This window comes from Enhydra lutris, unplaced genomic scaffold (assembly GCF_002288905.1).
Source record: "Enhydra lutris kenyoni isolate GAN:26980312 unplaced genomic scaffold, ASM228890v2 scaffoldscaffold16, whole genome shotgun sequence".
Classification (NCBI taxonomy): domain Eukaryota; kingdom Metazoa; phylum Chordata; class Mammalia; order Carnivora; family Mustelidae; genus Enhydra; species Enhydra lutris.
The window spans coordinates 32,067,898-32,093,592 of NW_019154100.1; the positions used below are offsets into that span (position 1 = coordinate 32,067,898).

The following is a 25,695-nucleotide window of genomic DNA, read 5'->3' on the forward strand; positions in this document are numbered from 1 at the left end:
GTATAATTTAAAAAGGCTTTTCACTTCATGTGTATTATCAGTGCTTCGATATAGAACATTCTGTAATGATTAGTGGCATGTGGATAGCAAGGTTTTTTCAAACACTGAGTGCCAATATTCCCTGTGAATACTGACTTCCACAAAATGGAATAGCCAAACATAACACAATTTCAGGAGACGGTGATATCATCAGCATAATTCACCCCAATTACAAAAATGGCAACACTTAAAATCATGTACATTATTTCATCATTTCACAAAACTTCTTTTTAAACTCATACAAACTTTCCCAGAGTAAAAAGTTTCCTCAAAAACCTCATGATAACATTACACTAAAAAATTCACTCTGGAAATGCAGTGAGTTATTTTTCAAATTTTGGCTTTATGATTTTTTTTTTTTCAATCTGTTAAAAAATAGAGTTGAGGAGTGTGTTGAGAGAGGTGGGGAAAAAGGAGCTTCCAGTTGATGGATTCACTATGTCCAAAAATACCTCAGTAATGAAGAGAAAAAAAAACTTCAAGAGCAAGAACGCATTATAAATAGAAGTCTTTCCGCAAGATGAACAGGTGAGCAGTTCTCGTGTCAGTTGCACCCACAGGAGTGAGGTCTTCTTGAAGAATGCTTGTTTACAGAATCTTCTGTAAGATAGAGTTGGCTACATCCAGTGATTCGTCTTTTACTAGAACAATGTCGTAAGAGTCCATGTACTTTTCTAAAAGCTCATCCACCTAATCAACAACAACAGAAAAATTAAGTGGATATGTAGAAAGGGGAAGCAAATGGTTTTATTTATTCATTTAATTTTATTTTATTTTTAAAGATTTTGTTTATTTATTTGACAGACAGAGATCACAAGTAGGCAGAGAGGCAGGCGGAGAGAGAGGGAGGAAGCAGGCTCCCCACTGAGCAGAGAGCCCGATGTGGGGCTCGATCCCAGGACCCTGAGATCATGACCTGAGCTGAAGGCAGAGGCTTTAACCCACTGAGCCACCCAGGTGCCCCAGCAAATGGTTTTAGTATGAATCTCATTGTTAGGTTCAATCTTTTGGGCAAAATGTAACAAATTAAATCTACTTTCATAAAACCTGTGAAATAAAAAAATTCTTTCAAACTGTTAAGGCTTAGGGACATAGAAATTATCCCACATGGTGGCTTTATACTCAAAGTCATTTCTCTACTCCAGTGGTTCTCAACTGGGGAGACCGTCCAAGGAACACCTGGCAACATGGGGGACATTTCTGACTCTCAAGACTTGGGAGTGCTACAGGTTTTTAGTGGGAAGAGGCCAGGGAAGCCACCCCAATACCAACGGCACACATGTGCATCCCAACCCCCTTAACCATACCAAGGTAAACGGATTAAGAACAATCAAAATGTCTCTAACTACTTTCTCACACATGTTTAGTAACAACTACCCATTAAGTTCCATCCTTATTTTTCTACAAGAAAATTAAACGACGTATCTACATACTTACTCTATCATTTAGATACCCAATTTTTAGGATGTGTTCAACGTTGGCTACTCCATCTGCCATTCTTATGTCCCCTTGGGAGTCTCCCAGCAGAATGATGTTGCTATTATCTTTTAGTCGATTGAAATATTCTGTGTTCTTCAAGGCACCATCATGCTTGTTAAATACATGAATTAGTTCACCTTTAAATCCTTTCAGCACTCCCTATAAAAATATAAATCTTTTGAAACAATAGGTTTCAAACTGCAAATTCTATTTGTTCTATTTTCACATTCATGTTGGAAAGAAGGGCTCTGAGAAGTTGATGACTTTCTAGAGACTACCTTAAATGTCACACACAATGAGCTGAAAATCCAATTTTTACTTTTCATTTGTTTCCTAACTGCAGATCCCATTTTCTATATATCACACAATGTACTGTTTTGATTAGAAGACTTTGTTAAAATAATGACAGTTCTAATTCCTTCTTTTTTCCCACCTATGGATATTGAGTCTTCAAAGTTGCTGCATTAAATCACATTAAAAGACCTTTCCCTAATTTTAATATTAGTCTGTAGCTTAGGAAAGAAGAGTTTAATAAAGGTATATTATTTTTTAAATATGGATATGTATATAACACTGGGAGATGATGAGTCCTATAGTAGACCTTTTGAGTGACCTAATTTAATGAATATACATTAAATAAAAAACAACTGCATTTATATGATTAAAATATATTCGGATTTTAAAGGTAATTATTTAGAATGATTTCCTATACTTACATTGTCATCAAAATCCATGAAGTTGGACACTACTGTGATGTTCGGGTGATAAACCCCAGCTTGATGGATTACCTCCTCTAGTATATCACCAATACCAGCCGAAAATATGAACACAGGGATACCGTATTCCTGGAGCTTATCAAAGAAATTCTCATACCCTTCCCTGCAAGATGGACGTAGGAAGTGATTGTTAAAGAGTAAGATATATCTCCTTTTCACCTAGAAATGAAAAAAGCAAAACCTTTCTACCTAATTCCATGGCTCATTTATATTCCCTTTTCAGAATTCTGCCCAAGAGCACAGTTATTGATGTCTATGACAACACTGGTACAAGTTTTTCAAACAACAGTCAACTCTTTGCCTTCCTTTTAATAAATTCTAATAGTACAAATTAGATGCTTTTAGGCTCAAATTAAATATGGATATAAGCCTACAGTTCACAATCTACACCATTTAACAGCAAATAGTTAACCTCATCTTTAAAAAACCTCAGCCTTGGAAAACCTGTTTAGGGTTTTAGGGTGAGCTGGAGCACCTCCTGCTGGCCATCCTGCTCAACTACTTCCTCTTAGAAAACTGAGGGCTGGGGGAGGAGCTGAGGGGCATTCTCTTTATAGCTGGCATCTCTCCTACCTATGGTATAACAGTTGTCGGTCATGTTCTTATTTTATTAATCTAAGTTTCTTGCCTTCTTGCTCTTCCTGGGTCACAGGTTAAGCTGCCTACAAAGGAATGAAATACTCACTAGCTGTCCTCACACTGACATTTAATTCTGACATTTAATGCTTTCCTCCTTAGAGGCAAACCACCTTAAAATGTAGCATCATCAAAAAAAAAAAAAAAAAAGAAAGAAAGAAAAAAAAGAAATAGCATCATCATATTTACCTAATGAGCTGAAAATTGTTAGAAGTGGTAAACCATATTGAAAGAAGCTTAAGAAATTTTTATCCTATCATTCATGTACCACAAATATTTTTATTATTTGCTAAATCATAGTCACATTTCCCAGTGATAGTTTTCAAGGAAGTTTGAGAATTCAGAAAGTAGATTCATGTAACTTTATAAACTTTGAGCAAAAAAATTTTTTCAACTTGATTTATAAACATTCCCTTTATATTTCATGTCTTTTCAGAAGTATTCTCTTAAAAAATTTCAAAACGGTCCTGGTTTCATAAATTTCTAAGTTAGTCTTGAATTTTTAAAAAAGTATTATTTATTTAAGTAATCTCTACACCCAGTGTGGAGCTTGAACTAATGATCCTGAGATCAAGAGTCACACACTCAACCGACTAAACCAGCCAGGCACTCCTACTCTTAAAATTTTTAATGTGGAGAATCTCGGGATGTGTGGGTGACTCAGTTGAGCATCTGACTCTAGATCTCAGCTCAAGTGTTGATTTCAGAATCATGAGTTCAAGCCCTGAGTTGGGCTCCACGCTGGGTGTGGAGCCTATGGAAGGAAGGAAGGAAATAAGGAAGGAAGAAAAGAAAGGAGAAAGGAAGAAGGAAGGAGGGAAAGAAAGGAAGGAAGCAAGCAAGCAAGAAAGAACGAACTTAAATCTCATAAGGCTGTTATTTCCTATGACAAGATCTAATATGTCTTTCTAAATTCCTTACCTCACCTTATTCTGTGATAGGTGGCATATTAGGACTATGTTTTTATATGCAATATAGTTACAGATTATTTTAATAAAAGCACACACCTGAATACATTTATAAGTCTGTAGACAATTAACAGCAAAAAACACCCAAGAAACTTACTTGAGCATAACATCAGATTCTGCCACAATTTCTTTAAGTTTAGCTTTTGGTAAAGCTTGTTCAACAAGCAAACCATGTGATTTAGTATACCTGGAGTTTACGATCAAAGAAAAAGAGAATATCAATTAAAGCAAATTAAAACTATCATCTTCATTAAAAAGCATTCTTCAGTGACAGATAATGCAGTATTTCATTCATCATCATTTGGAATTAAATTTTAGAAATTTAAATTCATCACTAATGAATATATATCCTAATGTCTCAAAATGTAATAGAACATGTTCTTACTGCATTTCCCAGTTCTCCCCAAAGTCTCTTAGTTTCAATGTGTTAGTAAGATGATGAAAGGATAGTATGTGTAAACCTTTCCTTAATCTACAGATACCCAACCTCAGGAGACATAATCATTTCTCCAATTACAGGAAGAATCAGAGAAAAGCCATTTGTTTCACCTGTGTGTAGTCTAAATTGTCATGAAATACCTTAGTGCTACCGAGTGCAAAAGAGAAAATCCTTGTTATGATGCTTTTTATCAAAGCACCTGTAATCACTGCATCTCAGTCACAGACTTTTAGAATCTCTCTACCTGATACACAGAAGCTCTGTGACCCTCCACTCTGGGTCAGCTCCCATCATTAAGTTAGTGAGCTCGTTCTGCCAGGGAAGCTTACATTATTGCTAGAAATTTCTAATTATTAGACAGTCCTCTCTTTCATCATGCTGAAATCAGTCTTCTTAAAACTTCCAAATCTGATTCCAGTTTTGCTTCCACAGGTATGTGGCCCAGGTTCAACTTTTCAATATTTCATAGCATACACGTTAATTAAGTGTGCAGGGTATTCAGGTTAGGCCATAGGATAATGAAGATAAACAACATTGCTCCTGGTCTGTTAAGATTCTAAAACCACAGTTGTTGCTTCTCAAATCACAGCTTTCTCTAGTCCATGAAATCTTCCCCAAATGGGATGGCTCCAGTTCCTGTGATTTTCTTAGTGGCCTCTTCTGACATACTCTATGCTTGTCAACTTTCTCTTAATAACATCATTTTCTCTGGACTCAACACAATGCTTTCAGTGTGGTCTGCTTGGAAGGTGGCATTTCCATTAAAGCAACCAGCACCGGGGGTCCATTTCTCAGCAACCTGCTGGCTGTAGCTCAGTTCAGAGTCAATTTAAATCACAATTCTTTTTCTATATACATTCAGCCACATTTTGTCTATATACTTTTTAAAAATTCTTGTTTTTTAATTTAAGTCTTAAGTGCAGGATTCTAAATTTATCCTCATTGACCTTCATCTTAAAAAGAAAACAAAACAAAACAAATTCTAGACTCTTAGAATGATTAGAAAATTATAGTTCATTTTGTTATATTTAATCACTGCTCTAACTCAATGGATAATTTTATAAATCTATTATATACGGTACAGGGGAAAATAAGCCATTAGTTGTAACTGCAATGTTATTTTATTATATTTTTAACCCACCCTTCGCCTGATACACACTTACCATTCTACCATATAGGGGTACTTCTCTTCTACGGTAAGAACAGGATCAATTTCAATAGCATAATATTTTTCCTTTAGTTGCAGTAACTAGAAATAAATGAATAATTTAATCATGAGGATGACAGAATTGTCATTAAGCTGCTGCGTTTTACAAAAAGCAAAATGATATAAACAAATGGTTTCCATAAACTGCTGTTAAAGATGAAATCAGGAGTACCTGGCTAATGCACATATCAACTGAAGAGATCTTTGTTGATCTAGTTTATATGTAGCAAAGTACTTTCAGGTCAGCAATTCAATGAAACTGACTAATAATCAAATTATTACTACAAAAAACCCTTTCGTTCTCAGATGAAAGTATTAAATTTGATTCATCTTTGGAGTCCTATGTTGTTAACACAAACACAGAGAGACACATATTTAAGGAAAGGAGAGAACTGAGGCAATTTCCTGGTCAATTTAAAGGAGAAAAACCTACACAAAACCAAAGTACTTTTGTTTTAATGTACGGCTAATGGAAGAACACCAGAGTATTCTGATAATCATAAGTTTTTTATGTAAATTTTGTTTTTGTTAAAAAGTTAATTTTTTCATTAAAATAATGTTGAGAGTGTATAACTCACACAATAAAACTAATATTTACTCAGTGTTTACTATGTGCTAGGTATGGTTAGAAGCGCTTATACCTATTGTTTGTGTGAATGAACCCGAAGAAATTCTCAGGCAAAAAGAAGTCTTTGAGTAACTCTGGATTACCATTAGTGTTTACCTTTTTTCGACATTCGTCTGTAATCAGCTTACTGTTGTCAATGACATCTGAAGAGTGAAAGCAAACTAGCATTAAAAGAAATATTCTGATTGATGCTACCACTACTTTAAATAACTTAGTACTTTTCTTTTAAGTTTAAATGCCAAGTCCACTAGTGTGGTCATTATAACTTTTGGCCTTAGTGCTTTAAGACACATGGCATTGCTAGAGAACTTAATGGTTTTAAAATCTAAACTTTGGATCTAAAGCTTTTTTCCTGTATTGGGAGTACTTCTTTAGAGATTCTCCAAAGAACTACTGGGCCAAAGGGTATGGCTTCTAGTGGTTTTAATATAAATTATCAAAAGGAATTCTCAAATTCCACATGTACCTCCAGTAGTTGAGAGCCCTTATATCACTCCTTCTTTGTCAGGTTGAAGAGTATTATTTTTAAAACTCACTACCAAGTCTGGAGAACAAAAAAGGTATATTATCCTAGCAACACATCTTAACTGGATATTTATTTAATCGTTCTTTTACTTTATTTGTCAACAACAAAAAATTCAGTAACATTTTTAGAAAACCAGAGTGGTTGATAAATGTTATTTCTTTAGGTTATCCAAAGTTTAAAACCCATGTAAAGGTTTCTTGAATAAATAATGAACAGACCACATTTGGAGAAAATTTTCAGAAGTCTTCATTTCTCTTGCAACCAAAATCACACTCGAAAATAGCCATTTATATTACATGGGGAAAAAACAAATCCTTGAAATGAAATAAAAAAAAAGGGCAGGTCTTCTCATTTTCAATGTCCAAAAGGAAGAAGAAGAAGAAGAAGAAGAAGAAGAAGAAGAAGAAAAACAAACTCCAGTCAATCTCATAGATCATATAGGTAAGAAAGGATCTTAAAATAAGAATTACTTTCAGGAATATGTTTATGAATGCCATACTTACAATGACACGTTGGGCATCTTTTCCCTTCATAGGAAAATCTACTCAGTGTCATATCAAAGTCTGTTATTATCTGTAAAGAAGAGGAAAGGCATTATGGAACATACAGCCACTGAGGGCAGACACGTACTGTACTGCACCCTTCCTAGAGGTATGGGACTAGACTCAGTCCCTGACCTGCTCCCCACCCCACTGGTTATTCTCTCTGCCTTCTATTTTCTAATGCAGCTCTCTACTGGGAACAGCAGCCCTATCTCCTCCAACTGCAAATTCCTGTACTGATTAACCAGATTTTATTTCATGACAATGTTGGGGCACTTAAGGTATAACTTCATAGTTAAGTCCTGGGAATCACATTAGCTATGCAGCAATACCTTAAGTGCCCCAGCATTGTCACCAAATCAAATCTTATTAATTGATTTAAAAATTTATAGTTGTGGGTGATTGGGCTACTGTTCTTGATAGAGATAAAATGTTGCACAACCTCAACCCACCCAGTCAATGTACAAAAATGCAGAGGAGGCAATTAAACCATATGAAGCTCCCCATTACAAAGAAGGGCATTCTGTCATATACTACATGGATGAAACTTGCGGGGATATTATGCCAAGGGAAATAAGCCACTAGAGATGGAAAAATTCTGCATAATTCCACTTATGTGAGGTATTTAGTCAAACTCATAGATGCAGAAAATGGGATGGCGGTTGTCAGTGGCTGGGGGGTGGGAGGAGAAGGAAATGTGGGTTGCTCTTCTATGGGTATAGAGTTTCAGTCATGCAGGATAAAGAAATTCTAGAGATCTGCTGTGTAACAATTCATGTAGAGTTAACAACATTGTACTGTACACTTAAGAATTTATTAAAAGAACAGATTTCACAGAATGTGTTTTTTACCATAATAAAAAACTTGTCTCAAAAAAAAAAAAAAAAAAAAACTTGTCTCTAATGGGGGGCTTGAAATTACGACCCTGAGATCAAGACCTAGGGTGAGATCAAGAGTTGGTGCTCACCTGACAGAGCCACCCAGGCGTCCCAAATTTGAATATTATTCTTAAAACGGTTTAATACTTATGCACTGCATTAGTTAGCTTAGAACTCAGTATTATGCAGACTTGAGCAAAACATGAGATGAGTCCGTCTGAACATTAAAAATAAAGTCTTAATAATAAAGACTTCTTGATCATTATTCACCTGAAGTTTGCCAGCTCCTCCCTTAATAAGACCACAGATAATTTCTTCTACTCTTGCAGGGTTCTTGATTCGAACTGAACTTCTCTGAAATTCAGGCATCTAAAAAATAAAAGGAAGTTAATTAACTATTTTTAATTCCTGTTTTCCCAGGTTCTTTTGATACCAAGCAGAAGCTTATATTATTTTAAGATGTAAAAATGTTAAGGCATTATTTTTAAAAAAGGCAAATCATGGGGCGCCTGGGTGGCTCAGTGGGTTAAAGCCTCTGCCTTCGGCTCAGGTCATGATCCCAGGGTCCTGGAATCGAGCCCCCATCGGGCTCTCTGCTCAGCAGGAAGCCTGCTTCCCTTCCTCTCTCTGCCTGCCTCTCTGTCTACTTGTAATCTCTGTCCGTCAAATAAATAAATAAAATCTTAAAAAAAAATAAAAAAGGCAAATCATCATATCAAATTACCATTTATACACATAAAATTTTTTGAAGCACAGTTTCTATCAAAGATTAAGACAAAATTATATTGTAATATATTATCAGAAAGTGTAACTCTTCTAATTATAAAAGTCATGCATGGTTACCACAGAAATAACAGAAAACATATAAAAAAAGAAAATAAACATGGCTTAGAATTCTACTACCTGAAGTAACATTACCTGAAGTAAACATTTAAATTTATTTTCCATTATTTTCATTTCTATGATTACAAATATGCCTGTATATGCATAGTTTATCTCATTCTCATATATTTTTTCATCCAGATTTTTAAAATTAATTATTATTTCATATACTATTATAACAATCTTTTATGCATTATTCATTAATCAAAATAAAACCCTAGAGTGGAATGGAGAATATCTGAACTTAGTGATAAAGAGTTTTCTTATAAGATCTTTCTCCTTAAGGGGCGCCTCGGTGGCTCAGTTGGTCAGGCATCCGACTCTTGATTTCACGTCAGGTCTTGATCTCCGGTTGTGAGTTCAAGCCCTGCATTGGGCTCCACACAGGGCATCGGATCCCACAAGTGTACCTTTGTATAGGTAATTAAAATATATTTTAAGTATATTTAACTTGAAAAGGTGCTTCAAGATCTTTGTTCCTTTATTGTACTATATATAATACAAATTACCCCAAATAATTTCATTTTTCTTGGCATAAATTTTACAACAGACTTATTTCAATTTAAGACAACTACTAAGAAGTATGAGACCACCAGCACGAGACTCTTGATCTCTGGGTCATGAGTTCAAGACCCATGTTGGTCATGGAGCCGACTTAAAAACAAACAAACATATTAGAACACCTGGGCTTAGAAAGCTACTAGGCTGGTTTATTCAGGATTTAGTGTTGCTCAATAATTTAATGTTAAATACTGTTTCTTTCTTCTACCCTATCATAGAGAGAATGGAACTGATGAGAGTAAAATGCTCACCGTCTTCTTAGAGCATGTGTACAAGAACACTGCAGGGGAAGGAGATTGGAGGGCATATAATAGCTCCACAGTATAAAAAGATAGTAGGAGAACCTCAGATCAAGGTTCTATACTGGTTTGTACCAAGTAACCTTTATTTACTTTATATGCTATTATTCTGGGTATGTTATCACCAACATTAACATATTTCATGTGTATCACAGAAATGATTATGGAAAATTCCCTAGACCTACAGCTCTGCTCCAAGAACATGTGACCAGTTGAGTCTCTCTGGTCCTATGCATAATATGATATGGTCATAGAGATATGATAATATCTCTATGGTCTCTGCATAATAGACAAAATTAGAAAATTGGAAAAGGCTAAAATGTTTTCCTAAGACTGAAAGATACATATGGAAATGTATGGGAAAGAGAAATGCTAACATTAAAATTTTCTCCACGAATGAAAGATGCTACAATACACTCAATTTTAAAAAGCCATATTTAGGGGCGCCTGGGTGGCTCAGTGGGTTAAGCCTGTGCCTTCAGCTCAGGTCATGATCCCAGTGTCCTGGGATCGAGCCCCGCATCGGGCTCTCTGCTCCGCAGGGAGCCTGCCTCCACCTCTCTCTCTCTCTGCCTGCCTCTCTGCCTACTTGTGATCTCTGTCTGTCAAATAAATAAATAAAATCTTTAAAAAAAATAAAATAAAAATAAAAAGCCATATTTAAATAGCACAGGATAACCTGCCATGCAACTAACTTTCATACAGTGATTCTTTTAACTTACCTGGACTTTAGAGGTGTCAACAGAATAATGGTTACCTAAATATTTATTTTACAATAATGTTTCAATAGATGAGAAAAGTAAATAGGTAATTATTCCTAAATTCCTTTTCTTCATTCATTAATCCATTAATTCACTTAAATATTTACCTGTATTTTACTCTGTGTCAGATGCTACATGCAAGAGATATGATGATTAGCAGCACTTACACTGTTTTCCTGTGGAGTTTTAGAAACCATTGCTGTTTTGGAGTATCACTTCTGTAGCTCCCTTACAAATACTTAACTAGTAAGTCCATCTCCTAACAACTAAATTCTGGTCTTACCTCTGCCTTAACAGGCAAATGCATAGTAATCAGCATATGTTTGACTTAATAACTAACCCATTACTAAAAGCAAATGTATATCACTAACTATATTTTCACCAAGAAAATTAAACATTTTATTTCAGTGTGTCCATACTGACAAAGATGTCCTGCCTCATGCAAATGACATCCTACAATACATTCAATTAAAAAAAAAAACGAACAAACCAACACCTGTATTTAAATAGGATAGGATAGGGATGCCTGGGTGGCTCAGTGGGTTAAAGCCTCTGCCTTCAGCTCAGGTCATGATCTCAGGGTTCTGGGATTGAGCCCCACATCGGGCTCTCTGCCTAGCAGGGAGCCTGCTTCCCCTATCTCTCTCTCTGCCTGCCTCTCTGCCTACTTGGGATCTGTGTCTGTCAAATTAAAAAAAAAAAAAAAATCTAAATAGGATAGGATAAAATCTTTCAGATAATGGATAGGAAAATAGTACCAAAGCCACTTCAAAGTAGGTTGGTTTCTGCTAAATTAACAACTATTAGATTGGATTATAGTATCACTAGGGCCTGAAAGACAACCATAGGCTGGAGGATTGATATCCCTGTTTCTGTACAACAGCCCTTCATTTTCAGATAAATAAAGAGTGAATACCAAAATAGCACCAGGATGAAATCACACTGACGAGAACAAATGAAGAGCAGCGGAGAATACAATAGAAAAGAGGACCCAGGTGTAAGAAATTTAAAAATGAGAACCATATCTGCTTTGGATTATACGGAAATATACTGTCCCCCCTTCCACAATACACAGACAATTCACCAAAACACATTACAAATATTTCTCAGGAAACTGGGATATTGGGCATTTTACTCAAATATTTTACAACGCAACCTAAGAAATATATTTTTTCAATACTACATGAAATATGTCAAAGAATGTCAGAATACCACAATATTAAGAAGTATACTGTAGGAATACAAATTCATCATACATCACACACTTTTGTTACCTCCTCAAATCCCTTCTTCGGTAATTCTTCTTGGACAAAACCACACCTGTTTGGGAGTACTTAAAATAACGATGCTTCAAGTCTGAAGGGCAAGTTATTTTGAACTGTCTGAAAACTTTTCAACTTGATTATGATGTAATTTTATGGTAAAAAAAAAAATAAGGGGCTAAAAATGTCTGCCACTTGCAAACAAAAGAAAACAAATTGATTTTATAAGGCATAATGTAAAATGCTGAAGGAGCAAAGTTTTCCTGACAAGAATCAGAGCATTTTGGTTGACGACTGGAGCCAATTCTGACTTAATGCTAAAGATGACTAACAAAAACCTAAAATACATGTGTTCTGGCTGTAAAATGCATTTGTACAGATGAAATAAACTCCTAATCATTAGTTTCCTTCCATAATCAAAAAGCAATGATTTCTGAAGAAGTTCATTTCAAAGTTATACAGTTTTATTCCCAACTCTACAGCAATATTTGATTATTTGATATTATCTTGCAGATACATTGTGATAAAATATAACAGAGTACCTGCCTGGCATAGTCAAAAAATTGTCCTAATGATGTTTTACCTGTATTTCTCTGAAAATGGCCCACACAAAAATTAGTTTACACAACTTAAGGATCTTTGTCTGAAGTTCTCAGGGGAAATATTTTTTTGTTTTGTTTTGTTTTGTATTCCAATGTTCATATTTGGTAGAAGCAAAAGACTTCATTACTGCATTGGTACAGAGGAGTGGGCACTACAACTTTATAAAAAGTATAGATTTTGGGGTGCCTGGGTAGCTCAGTGGTTTAAAGCCTCTGCCTTCAGCTGAGGTCATGATCCCAGGGTCCTGGGATCGAGTCCCGCATAGGGCTCTCTGCTTCCCCCTCTCTCTCTGCCCGCCTCTCTGCCTACTTGTGATCTCTCTCTGTCAAATAAATAAATAAAAATCTTAAAGAAAAAAAAAAGTATAGATCCAAAGCCCCCTATCCACACTGGTATAGCCACTCACATACATGGACAATTTATTTGGAAGACCATACATTACTAAAGTGTAGCGATAGTCAATTCCCACTGCCTATCACATTTTTGGCCCATTTCCACATTAAAGGAGTGTAGGCCAAATTCATGCATTCAGCATATAGTCATTAAATGTAAGGTAGCTCAGTAAGAGATACAAAAGTTTTAGTAAGATAAACATCTTAAACTCAAGGCACATGTTCTCTAACATGGATTGTAATACAGGAGCCCAAATAAGTAAAACATAGCTCAGACATCCAGATAAAATATAAGAGGAATATAAGAGACTTGTGATTACCTCTGCTGGGGCCAAAAGAGGAAAAGCCAACTGAGCTAGGCTCTCAAAGAGTAGCAGGATTTGTTTATGCTGAGATCATGAGCCAAAGTGCAGGGTCTAATGTAGGAAAAAGATAAATAGCTCTGTCTGGAACGCTACTGTATGTGGTGGAGAGAGAGAGAGAGAAGAGAGAGTTGTGTGTATAAAGTATGGGAAGAGATTTGGACCCAGATCATGAGAAGTTAAGAACAACATCCTAAGGAGCTGTCAACTCCTTATCTACTTAAGGAGATACAACTTAAAAGATGTATCAACATTTTTAGAAAAGCAAACCCCAAGGTAAAAATTATGCAATGTAATGCAATGATAGTTAAAAACACACACACACACACACACACGCACGCACACACACACATCCACACCATTTTTTGGCTTGTTTTCCTTCTCAGTCTCTTTGTGGGTTGACTACAGTGCTACTTACTTCCAAAGAAGACACCCTAGAGAGTTCTGGGACCCAGGTAACAACAATTTATATGGTAGGACATTCCTACATCACTTGTCTTCATTTTGGTTAAAAAAAGACAACTCAAGCCAAAAAAGTTGAGATTGACTGAATTTTAGATATCAGAGACAAATTGCAATGCTAATCATGCAATGGAAGCAAAGGTCATGCCGATGTATTAGGCTGAACCAAATGAAACTGCCAGTGTTGGGCTATTCAACATACAAAAACACAGCAATTTCATATGTTCCATCCTAACAGCAATAACACTACACGACAGCAGCTTAATCAGCACTTCGAGGCAGGCTTCACCTCCTGTCGCATGCTGAATGAGGACAGTTAAGCTGAACAAGAGGTTTATTAATTGTGACACAAAGCTGTTTGCATGCTAAGTCATGTTCTGGTTTATAGACTCAAATGAAAAGAAAACTAGGAAGAAAGGAAGAAAAAAAGACAAGAGAAAAGGAAGAATGACAACAAAACAACAGAAAGAGAAGATATAAGGTGATCATGGGGGGAGCTGTCCTCTTTAAAAGAGGAGAAATTGTGATTTTTCTTTTTAGGGTTTTCCCACTGTGAATATGGAAAACAGAGACAATTTTTTCCTCACATACAGATGCTACTTACACAGTTAAAACACTCACTAACATAGGAAATCAACATTTATTGAGTGCTTACTATGTGCTATTAGGCACTTAACATACTTTTTGATTAAATTATGAATAAGAAGATTTCACTTATAAGATGAATAGGGTCTGAAATCCAATGTATGCTATGGTAACTGTAGTTTATAACACTCTATTGTGTAACTGAAATTTGCTGAGAGAGTAGAACTTAAATGCTCTCCACCCCCACCACCTCCCCTGCCAAAAAAAGGGTAAATACGTGAGGTGATGGATATGTTAACTGGTTGGGGAAGGTGATTCACAATGTATATCAAATCTCAAAACATCGCATTGTACACTTTAAATATCTCACAATTTTGTCAACTGTATCTCAGGAAAGCTGGGAAAAATATGAATAAAACAAGAGTTGGGTGGTTTCACGCAATTTCTTAAAGGTGAGATTATTACCCTCATTCAAGGGTATCACAGCTCTTATGGACTAAATTAACATCTGAAGCAAGTTCTGACTCCAAGGCCTATGTTTTTCCATCCTCATTCTAATGTCTATAATGCAATGAGCTCTACTGTTATACAAGAAGTTTTTTATTTCTTTAATTTAAACATTTGTCATTTTAATTTGGAAGCTTAAAACATCTCATGCTGTATAATTTAAATGTGTTATTGCTGAGCAAGGAAAATTTAGCACAAAAAGGAATGGGATAACCATTTTATATGCTGAGAAAGACTCCAATATACATTATATTTCATGCAAAAAATTTTTCTAAGGTAAGCTAAAGTCCAATTCAAATATTTGAGGTTCTATTGTGTATCAAACACTGTGAAGAAAGACCTGTGTAAAGTTACAGTCCCATAATTGATGATCTGGTTAGAGGCAGAGGTAAAAGTGGTGAAGATTCACCATTGATAAATGGAACTGGAAATACTTAAATACCCACCATTTTCACATGTACAGCAGAATCTTGATTAGGCATTTCTTGGTTATCCAATCTTCTGGATTTCCCCAGGTGATGTCACAGTAAAAGAGAGAGAAAAAAAGTACACGTGACATACATATATTTCAGGCTGTTCTTGTAGGTTAATGACATAGTAAGGTGGTACATTTGGTTTGACTTAAATACCAAGTTACTGACCGCACCTTTTCCTCTTTTCTAAGAAGCTCAGCAGAGATTTTTCTCTATCTTACAAAGGCTGGGGTTAAAAATTTTGTATGAAAAATTTGCAGCTCCCCTATAAGAACTTACATAGTGTTAATAAGATTTGAATAGTTAAAGTTTATATTTGCAAGAAAATGCTTTATTACAAGAATATTTTATCAACATTTTCTCTATATATAAGGATGAAGTTTGTGGGAATATTATGCATTACTAATACTGAATCAATGAAGGAAGATATGAATTGAACATAAGGAGAAATGTAATATACAAAAGTCAAGTTTATTCTTCAATTTTCTCATATTAAACTCTAATTTTGTGACATGAGGCAACTACTATCTGAGTTAGTGTCTGGCCCAGAATAAGTATGTGATAGTGTTAACTAAATGATAATTTTACAGGTTTGGGTGAAATTTATACATATCAATTTGTTAAACTAAAAGAAGTAGTTTTTATAATCTCTCTCTCTTTTTAAGAGTTTATTTACTTATTTGACAGAGAGAGAGAGAGATATCACAAGTAGGCAGAGAGACAGGCAGAGAGAGGGGGGAAGCAGGCTCCCTGCTCAGCAGAGCCTAATGTGGGGCTCGATCCCAGGACCCTGAGATCCTGACCTGAGAAAACGGCAGAGGTTTAACCCACTGGGCAACCCAGGCGCCCCTATAATATCTCTTAATAAAATAAAATACCTCTTATCATTATTCTTTTTTTTTCAATTTTTTCATTATCAATCTTAGCGAAAATTACTTTTGTTCCTCAATGACTTTACTTTTACACTAGATAAGTAAAAATTTTTAACAAAAGCAGTACTTTAAAAGGGCAAATTTATCAAAAGGGAAAAAATCTGACTTTTTCTTAAAAGTTGGACATTATAGGGGCAATTAAGTTGATTAAGCAACTGACCCTTGGTTTCAACTCAGGTTGGGATCTAGGACTGTGAGATTGAACCCCTCAATGGGCTCTGTGCTCAGTGTGGAGTCTGCTTAAGACTCTTCCTGTTTTCTCCCTCTCTAAAATAAATAATCTTCAAAAAAGTTAGACATTGTATCTGTGCTCTTTATAATTAAAATGTATTGTAGCAGATACATAAAATTTTCTTAATTCTAAAATTCATTCCTCCCCTTTCCATTTTTAAATACATAAAATTTGGAAGTGTCTTATGAAGCAGTATTCTTCCTCCCCTTTCAGAAAAGCCATTAGTAAATAAATGGTCTTATACCTGATGGCATCTTCGAGCTGAGTAAACATTATTTTCAAATAGTAAAATGCCATCAATTTTTCACATCCCAAAAATAATACAGTATTTGCAGAAGTATCTATTTATCTTTCTATACACTCTATAACTCATAAATGTTTTGATCACTACCCCCCAAATGTAACTGTAATGGTAGTTTGGGGGTTAGTAATCTTTAGATGATTGTAGTCAACTGAAGTAACCCTTCCTTTCTGTCAGTCCTTGATCTAAAAAAAGGAGATGCCACAGAAGTTGCCTGTTAAATCTCTTTCTTCATTTATAGAAAACAAAGCATACAATATGCTTATGGTTTTCTTTTGATGTTTAATATCTGAACAGGGGTCTATATTTTTCAGAAAGCCCAATTTTAAATAAAACCATTTTATTAGCTTGAAAAAGAGGAAGGAGAATGTGGAAAAGTACTGTAGAGTTTACAAAGCATTTGAAAAGCCCAAAGGAACATGGAATTCAAGCAGTGCAGAATTCATTTTAATATCTAGGAATCTCAGATCTTCTTGTCACATATAGCCAGGCAGCCCAATTCCTATTCCCCCATCACTAAGTTTGGCTCATTTACATTTAGTAAGAAAAGATAAGAGGGAAAAAAAAAACTGTGTCAGGAAGTAAAAAAGTAATTGTCTTTCTCATGGTTGGTCTCTACACATTTTATTTAAACAAAAGACAAAAACAAAGAGTCTTCAGAAATTTGATTAATTTTAGGACATTATTTTTGAAAGGTAAACCTACTAGTTCATGGATACTATACAAATTTCAACTGTCTTATTCTCAGTCCTCAGCGGTATTCTCCAGTCCTCACTGGCAATCTGACCAGAATGTATCCTTGTTCAGAGATAATACCACATAAAGTGAAACTGTGTCCTAATGTAAAAAATCACCCCATTGTCTCTATTATTACAAAAATGTCAAGAGTAAAGCATAAATGCCAGCATTCTGGCACTATTCTAAGGAAGGCACTGAAAATTAGGGCAGGGTATTTTTAAACCAATCAGCTTGTAAACCTATACTTGGTATATAATGTTCTGGCTCACTTCACCAGCAGTCATCTGTTGCAGATGCTTCAAGAGAAGAGCTGTTGGAAAAACACATCAAGTGTAGAAGACACGTTCAAAAATAGAAAATACTAGCCTGGAAGTATGAACCCTCTTCATAGGAAGTTTTGAAGTTTTCAAGTCTTTTGAATTTTAAATGTTGTCTGGAAAGTGTGGAAATTGGAAAATAATTACTCTGTGTGCTTTCACTATGAGGTTAAGGTCTCTGCTCTAATGGTGTTCATTACACAGAATGTATAGGACAAAGCTAAAGACTGAAGCAAGAGGTAAGAACTTCGCTGGAATAGCACAAACTTGATAACTGAAAAGTTTTCGTGATTGTGGTATTTCCTTCTAAGATCATTAACTTTACCTTGAAAAGATAGTGACAAATCAATGACTGAAAATTTCTATGTCTACATGAAAAAATTTTACTTGTCTTTATATAAGTTTTAAATTACCTGAATGCAAACTGAATATTTTTAAAGGCCCACTTGACTCTGTCTTATGGGAAAGTGAAAAAATTGAGTTAATCAATATCATTGGCTTAAAAAGTTGTGATTCTGTTTCAGTTATACTTGCTGAAACATTTACACAACACAAAATAAACTAATGAAATTTTGAACGGTAAATTGTATACTACTTACATAGGAAAAGGCAAGTATTAACTATAATATGGACAGGGTAATAGTAAGAGTGTTAAACTTCTGAACAAATCCATTTTTGCTGCACTTTTCCAACAACCTGTATTGCTTTTCCTAAACTTACTTACATTTTTAATAATGGCACTTTCTTAGGGTGATTGGCACAAGAAAAATAAGTTTGTTATTTTGGTAGCACTGTACATCAGTTTCTTGGAGCATTTAAATAATTCTTCCTAATTAGATTTCCAAGGCAGCAGTGAAAAAAATATACAAACTGGAAAGTGAAACTTTCTCGATACAGACATGAGACAAAAATGAAACTGAATATTCTTAGGTCTTTCCTGAGCCTGCTGAGGGAAAGAGAAAACAAACTGAGGTGTGAGGGGAAGAGAAGGAGACAGAAGAAAGGAAAAATAGATTTCAAAGGCTAGTGTTTTAAAAATTGGCAATTTATACCAATTTTCTCAAATAGTAAACCTTGGCTTTTCAGTCAGAATTTTATGGATACTTAAGAAAATACATAATTACGGAGCTTGGAATTTATTCATATATGATCCCCAGCCCCATGACCCTAACATAGCATTTTTCAAGCTGAGTAAACCAAGGCACATGGAAATTGAGTAATTTATACTGATTACCCTTAGCGCACTCTGAGTTCTGTCCTTGAAATTGTCCTAGAACAAGAGCATAGGTGGTAAGCAGTATCCAGAGATGCAGGGGCTTGGATATAGACTGCCAATAAAAACCAAGTAAACTGCTTTAAGAAATGGTCCATTGCATTAACTAATTCTCCTGATTTAAAAAAAAAAAAAAAACAGACACAAAAAGAAAACAAATACCAAAACTATAAAAAATAAGGCAAATTCAATTATTTAAAACTAAGTTAGCCACAACGTTCTAAGGTTTTATAGCAATATATGCTTGAACCTTAATTTTCAAAATACAATTTGTTATAAACCTTAGAGACTGTAATCCAGCTTTTATTGATTCATAAAACATTACCAGTATAATCCTATTCCATAAGATCTTAGATAAAATAAGTACAAAATAAAAGTTCATTATCTTTATACTAGGCATAATATATGGTTCCTAGACCTAGGGATACAAAGCATGTGGTAATCAGCAAAACTAAGTCACAGAGCAACTAAATGAACAACAAAATTGGATCTTACAGTGCTTTTCTTTTTCCTTTGAAAAGAGATTTCTGAGGATACTTTGCTTTTTCTCAACATTTACATGTGAAACAAGAAGCTCTTGAAATTAGATGCTTTAAATTGTAATTTAGGAGACCCAGGACACTGCAAAGTTTTACATAGTTATATCTTTGCAAACTGTAAAGTTTTACATTATACTGCTTTACTCTATTTTTATTCCCTTAATCTGTATTTTTAAATACCTATAATTTCAACAAGATCCTGAACCAAAAAGAGTCAAACAAAGTAATTAACCCAGAGAAACTTATTTGTTTACATGAACTGTACACACTTACCCTGAAGGTAACCGGACAAGCTACGCCAGTGAAAGAAAATTCTTCCTGTCTGAGAAGTACTAATATAGCACAAGGTGCAACCGAGGGCGGTTCCAAAAGCCTTGGCTAAGCTCTATGCAAAAATGGTCTTGTGACGCATTACTACACAGTGCTTTATTATGCTCCGGGTGACACTTGCTAGCTCTGAGCTAGTCACCAGCCAGTCTACAGAAAATGATCAATTGAGATAATGTGACAGTTCAGAGAAGGTAAAACTATTAGAGCTGGCAACTTGCACTGTGAAGAAAAACGGAACCTCCATATTAACACTTAAAAATACTCCCTTATCCTGTTTTTTGGCTGTCAGTGTACTTGTGGTATGTGCATTTTTCTGTATGAATATTATATTTCAATAAAAAGTAAAAAAAAAAAAAAAAGTAGGTCGTGGTTGCTAGGGGCTGGGGGAGAGGAGAATAGGGAGCCACTGCTCAATGGGTACAAAGTTTCAATTTGGAAAATAAAGAGTTCTGGAGATGGATGGTGGTGACGGTTGCACAATGTCAGTGTACTCAAGGCCACAAACCATACACTTAAAAATAGTTAAAATGGCAAATTTTATGTTGTGTGTATTTTTAAAAGGTTACCTCATTTAAGACACATGAGAAAAGACATGATGCATATAAGTGTGGTCACTAGAATGTTCAGAACCTTTACTGCAGGGCACTGGGATTTAAATGATTTTTATGTTTTTCTTCATATCGCCTACACTGTAGATTTTATTTGCTGTAAATTTTATTTGCTAAAACAACTGTAAATTTTATTTGCTAAAAAAACCTGAAACAAACAATGAAAACTACTTTTTAAGGTTAAAATTTTGAAAAAAAAGTCACTTTCCCGCTGCAAATAAAAAGTCAAACTGTTATGAAGAAAAATATTTTTAACTTTTAAGGAGAACCAGTCTTGCTTTTAACCTGAGTAGCAGGATTGCAATATGCTAATACCATATGTCAGGGCCTGATAGATAAGTTATGTTATGGGCCCTCTGGGAAGCTTTATCATTAGGAACATGAGGAAGCTACACTTTCGTAAATAAACTTTTATATCTGCCTTCTCTCTGCTATGCTCAAGAGAAATCAAATCCACACAGCATTTCAGTAATCAAACTTGGTGAAGTAGTATGCTCTATTAAAAACAATGCAAAAAATGTTTAATGATTCTTTAAAAGGCCACTAACAAATTACCCAAACTTGGTATCTACCAAAGGTTAAAAATTTGGCACTATCTTATTTTAATAAAATGGAAGATTCACAACATAACATTCTTCTACGAGGAAAATCTTTTATACTTTACTATAGGAGGCTCAAGGTCTAGCAGGTGATCCTTTTTGAAAATACTCCTGTATTATGTATGAATATGATGACTTAACTGTCCTGTAATATATTAATATAGGTAGCAATGATAAGAATTTTAAAGATATCACTTAGAAAGATGACTCAAGATAAGTCATTCTCAAGAACAACAAAGGAGGGGTGCCTGGGTGGCTCAGTGGGTTGAGCCTCTGCCTTCGGCTCAGGTCATGACCTCAGGGCCCTGGATCGAGCCCTGCATTGGGCTCTCTGCTCAGCGGGGAGCCTGCTTCTCTCCCTCTCTCTGCCTGCCTCTCTGCTTACTTGTGATTTCTCTCTCCATCAAATAAATAAATGAAATCCTAAAAAAAAAAAAAAAAGAACAAAAAAAGGATGCTGGAGTAAGAGTTCTTACTATTAAAAGCTTCAGGGGTGCCTGGGTGGCTCAGTGGGTTAAAGCCTCTGCCTTCTGCTCCGGTCATGATCCCGGGGTCCTAGGATAGAGCCCTGCATCAGGCTCTCTCTCAGCTCTCTCTGCATCATCTCTCTCAGCAGGGAGGCTGCTCCCTACACCCCACCTGCCTCTCTGCCTACTAGTGATCTCTGTCAAATAAATAAATAAACTCTTTAAAAAAAAAAAGCTTCAGAAATATACATCCCCTTGACACACCAATTTTATGTCCTAAGGATTTTAACCTAAGGAAATAAGGCAGTACACAAAGATTTAGTTGCAAAGATATATACTATAGACTTCTATAGACTTTTTTTTTTTTAAGTAGGCTCCACGCCCAGAGTGGAGCCTAACACAGAGCTCAAACTCATGACCCTGAGATCAAGACCCGAGCTGAAATCAAGAGTGGGATGCTCAACAACCGAGCCACCGAGGCACCCCATAGACTTGTTTTATAATACTGGGAAACAGTAATCAACCTAAATGCCCAATATCTAAATGTCCATTAACATAAGAGAGGTGAATACATTGTGGTATACACACAAAATGTAAGATTATACAGTTCCCAAAAATGATTATTATATATAGCTAAAATTTATTGCATGTTTACTATGTGTTAGGTACTTCTAACACTTGACGTACTTCGTCTCATATAATACTCATAATCCTAGAAGGTATGTGCTATTATTATCCTCATTTTTCAGGTGAAGAAATTAAGGCTGTAGCTGAGAAGTGGCAGAAATGGATTCAAACTCAGGTCTGACTTCAGAATCCACATCTGTATATCACTGGACACCAAGGCTCTGTGAGATCGAGATTTACAAATATACTCAGAAGTACATGATCTACGATTGACTGAAAAAGTTATGAGAATATCTACAGCAAGAGTCCAATTTTTGGGCAAAAGTCTTTATACAAGCATAGGAAAGTCTAAAATAGAATACATAAGACGGTATTAGATGGGAGTAAGGGGTCATTCTTATTTTCTGAGTTTTATAAAATACGTTCCTTGGGAAACAAAAAATGGCTTATTACAAATGTTATAGTAGTAGCATCACCCACGTCCATAATCAGAAAAGAAAATTAAAAAAAAAAAGTAAAACAACTGCAGCTAGTCAACATCATGGGTGGATTACTTGAAACAGTATTTCTACACTGGAGACAGAACAAGGAATTCAGCCAATTGGTTCTAAAACAAAACAAAAAAATACAGCATGAAAAGAAAGATGGCTAGTATGTTATCAAGGAGGTAGAGTGATGGCTTTGGCTCTGCTAGCGTTCTGCTCTGCTAGCCTAAGAAGGAAATAGCGGAGAGGAAATAGCTCGAGAGGAAATAGCGGAGCATTGCTCCCTGCCTACAGGGAACTTTTCCCATAAGATCAATTCTACCCAGTGTGTATAAGCACTTGGGGTGGGATGGGATGCCTGGTGGGCTGTCCCTCCAGGAGGGACTAACATTTTTCAAGCACTTTCCTACCCTGTCAGAATCCCAGAAGCATGCAATGGCCTTTTATATACTATGGGACTGAGGGCACGCTGCCCTAAGATAGCTCACTTTATTTTTTATTTTTATTTTTTAAGATTTTATTTATTTATTTTAGAAAGAGAGAGCACAGGAGCGGGAGTAGGGTGAGAGGGAGAAGAAGCAGCAGACTCTCTAATTGAGGGGCTCAATCCCAGAACCCTGAGATCATGACCTGAGCTGAAGGCAGCCGATTAACCCACTGAGCCATCCAGGCGCCCCAAGATGGCTCACTTTAGCATAAAAATTATTTTGAGTTAAAAGTAAGCAAGACCCAGCAGATTTAGGAAAAGCTCCTTACCCCCACCCTCCCACTCTCTACAATTGCCTAAAAAGAATTTAGATAAATGACCTGCTCCAAGAAGAGAGCTAGCGGCCATAGATAACTGCATTATGCTATGAATTAGGTATAGTCCATGGAGAAGAACCTAGCAAGGCCTCTTTGATCTCATCTTACCATTTCCAAGTGACCTAACAATATTTGTTTACCAAACATTTACTCTTTTTCATTCTTTCTGAGGACTGCATTCCCAGACCCCTACACCATCTTCTCCTTAGTTCAGAATGACATATACCTCATTTTGCCTGATGGTCTTTGGAATTTGTGGATTCCCCATATGTATGCTATTAAGTGTGATTTTTCTCCTGTAAATCTGTCTCGTGTCAATTTGATTCTTATTCTAGCTAGAAGGACCCTGAGGGGACAGGATATTCTTATTCCCTGACAATACGTTTTATTTATTCAGCAAAGCCTTAAGAGAAAGATAATACTTCTCCCCTTATTACTGGTAAGAAACCTAAGGTCTGGAGAAGTTACTTATTACTTATGTGACTTTTTTTCTTATTATATCATGCTGTTTCTAGGCAATAATATACACATTACTTACATGGGAGGGCTAGAAATGTCTGTGAATAAGAATAATGTTTTGAGGGGCGCCTGGGTGGCTCAGTGGGTTAAGCCGCTGCCTTCGGCTCGGGTCATGATCTCAGGGTCCTGGGATCGAGCCCCGCGTCGGGCTCTCTGCTCAGCAGGGAGCCTGCTTCCTCCTCTCTCTCTGCCTGCCTCTCTGCCTGCTTGTGATCTCTCTCTGTCAAATAAATAAATAAAATCTTAAAAAAAAAAAAAAAGAATAATGTTTTGAAACTGTGCCAAGAAAAAAGAACAAGGACACAAATATAAGCAAAGTACTGAGTAAAAGAAAATGAATTTTGTTTCAAATAGCTCTAAGATGTTTTTTGTTTTGCTTTTGAAAGGGAATATAAAGGATTTAGAAGTAAGAATTTATAAAGGGAGGCTCTTTTAGCAGCACAATGATCTGTGATCTATGGACTCAATGACTGGCCCCTGTTGCCTTGGAGTTTCTTTACTTTTGGTCATAGAAGCAGAAAGCACCCGTAAAGCTCTGAAAGGAAACGCTACACCTACAACTGACACACCAAAGAGCAGAAAAGTTCTCATACAGGACTCAAATCTTTGGAAGGTTTTTCTCTCCTTATAACATCGTTATAACAGGCTGTCTTTATCAATGGAGAAAGAGATATCCATTGTACTTCTGAGGAACGAGTTACAACGTTTTAGATACTGTCAATTATTCAATCAACTTGAAAAGCTAAAAATGATCACTTCATATTTTGCCATGAAAAAGTTTCTCAAAATTCCAAAATAATTAAAACAACAAAAAGCCCATAGAAAATAAAATCTATTAGTTTAAACCTTAGTTACTTATTAATTGGTTCATTTAATCAGGGGCAAGGGAAGTAAAGGGAATAAAAATATTACATTAACAGGGCGCTTGGGTGGCTCAGTGGGTTAAAGCCTCTGCCTTCGGCTCAGGTCATGATCCCAGGGTCCTGGGATGGAGCCCTGCATCAGGCTCTCTGCTTGGCAGGGAGCCTGCTTCCCTTCCTCTCTCTCTGCCTGCCTCTCTGCCTACTTGTGATCTCTGTCTGTGAAATAAATGAATAAAATCTTTAAAAAAATATATTACATTAACTAATAGTTGTATGTGAAAGAAATCACTTCATAATTCTATATAAAACCTATACTAAAGATAGTTTATTTCTCAATTATCCAACCTCAGACTTAACTACTAGCTCAGCTTACTACAATCCAATTATTACTTGGCTATGGAATGTATTTTTTAATCCGAACTTGACTGACACCCTAGGAAATTATTCCACACAAAACAATAAAATCATATAAGGTAACCATTCAGTAGGAGGTGAGATGCAATACTTTATAAGGACTCTTGCAAAACTTGTTCCTGCTAATTGTTGTAATTGCTGTATGATATATATAGGAAGATTTTTTTAAACATGCCAAAACATCCATCTAGGCATCTGACTTCTCTTAAAACTTCTCTAAAGAAGGCAACAGTCAACTAACTTTGGCACTATGACTGTTCAAAACAGAACTGAAGAGATGCTACTAATATTTATATGAGTATGATTTTATTTTTATTGTTTTTTAATTTAAATTCAATTAGCCAACATAGAGTACATCATTAGTTTCAGATACAGAGTTC

General features: G+C 35.6%; 1 protein-coding gene across 6 annotated transcripts in view; it reads right to left on the minus strand.

Annotated features, from left to right (window-relative positions):
- Positions 1-25,695, minus strand: part of LOC111147447 (5'-nucleotidase, cytosolic IIIA) — a 62,217-nt gene that overhangs the window by 11,605 nt on the left and 24,917 nt on the right. The window contains exons 1-10 of one of the 6 annotated variants that reach the window (XR_002640626.1): positions 19,873-20,004; positions 15,241-15,295; positions 8,389-8,487; positions 7,202-7,271; positions 6,269-6,315; positions 5,501-5,586; positions 3,996-4,085; positions 2,235-2,397; positions 1,477-1,677; positions 492-729 (exon numbers count right to left, since the gene is read on the minus strand). Coding sequence is in view for 4 of the 6 variants with exons in the window: in XM_022503458.1 (XP_022359166.1) it covers positions 628-729; positions 1,477-1,677; positions 2,235-2,397; positions 3,996-4,085; positions 5,501-5,586; positions 6,269-6,315; positions 7,202-7,271; positions 8,389-8,487; positions 15,241-15,276 (894 nt within the window). In the remaining 2 variants the exon portion in view is untranslated. Of the gene's footprint in view, positions 1-3; positions 730-1,476; positions 1,678-2,234; positions 2,398-3,995; positions 4,086-5,500; positions 5,587-6,268; positions 6,316-7,201; positions 7,272-8,388; positions 8,488-9,244; positions 9,327-15,240; positions 15,369-19,872; positions 20,005-25,695 lie in introns of those variants that run through there. The other 5 variants (XM_022503458.1, XM_022503459.1, XM_022503460.1 and 2 more) reach the window with 5 other exon arrangements.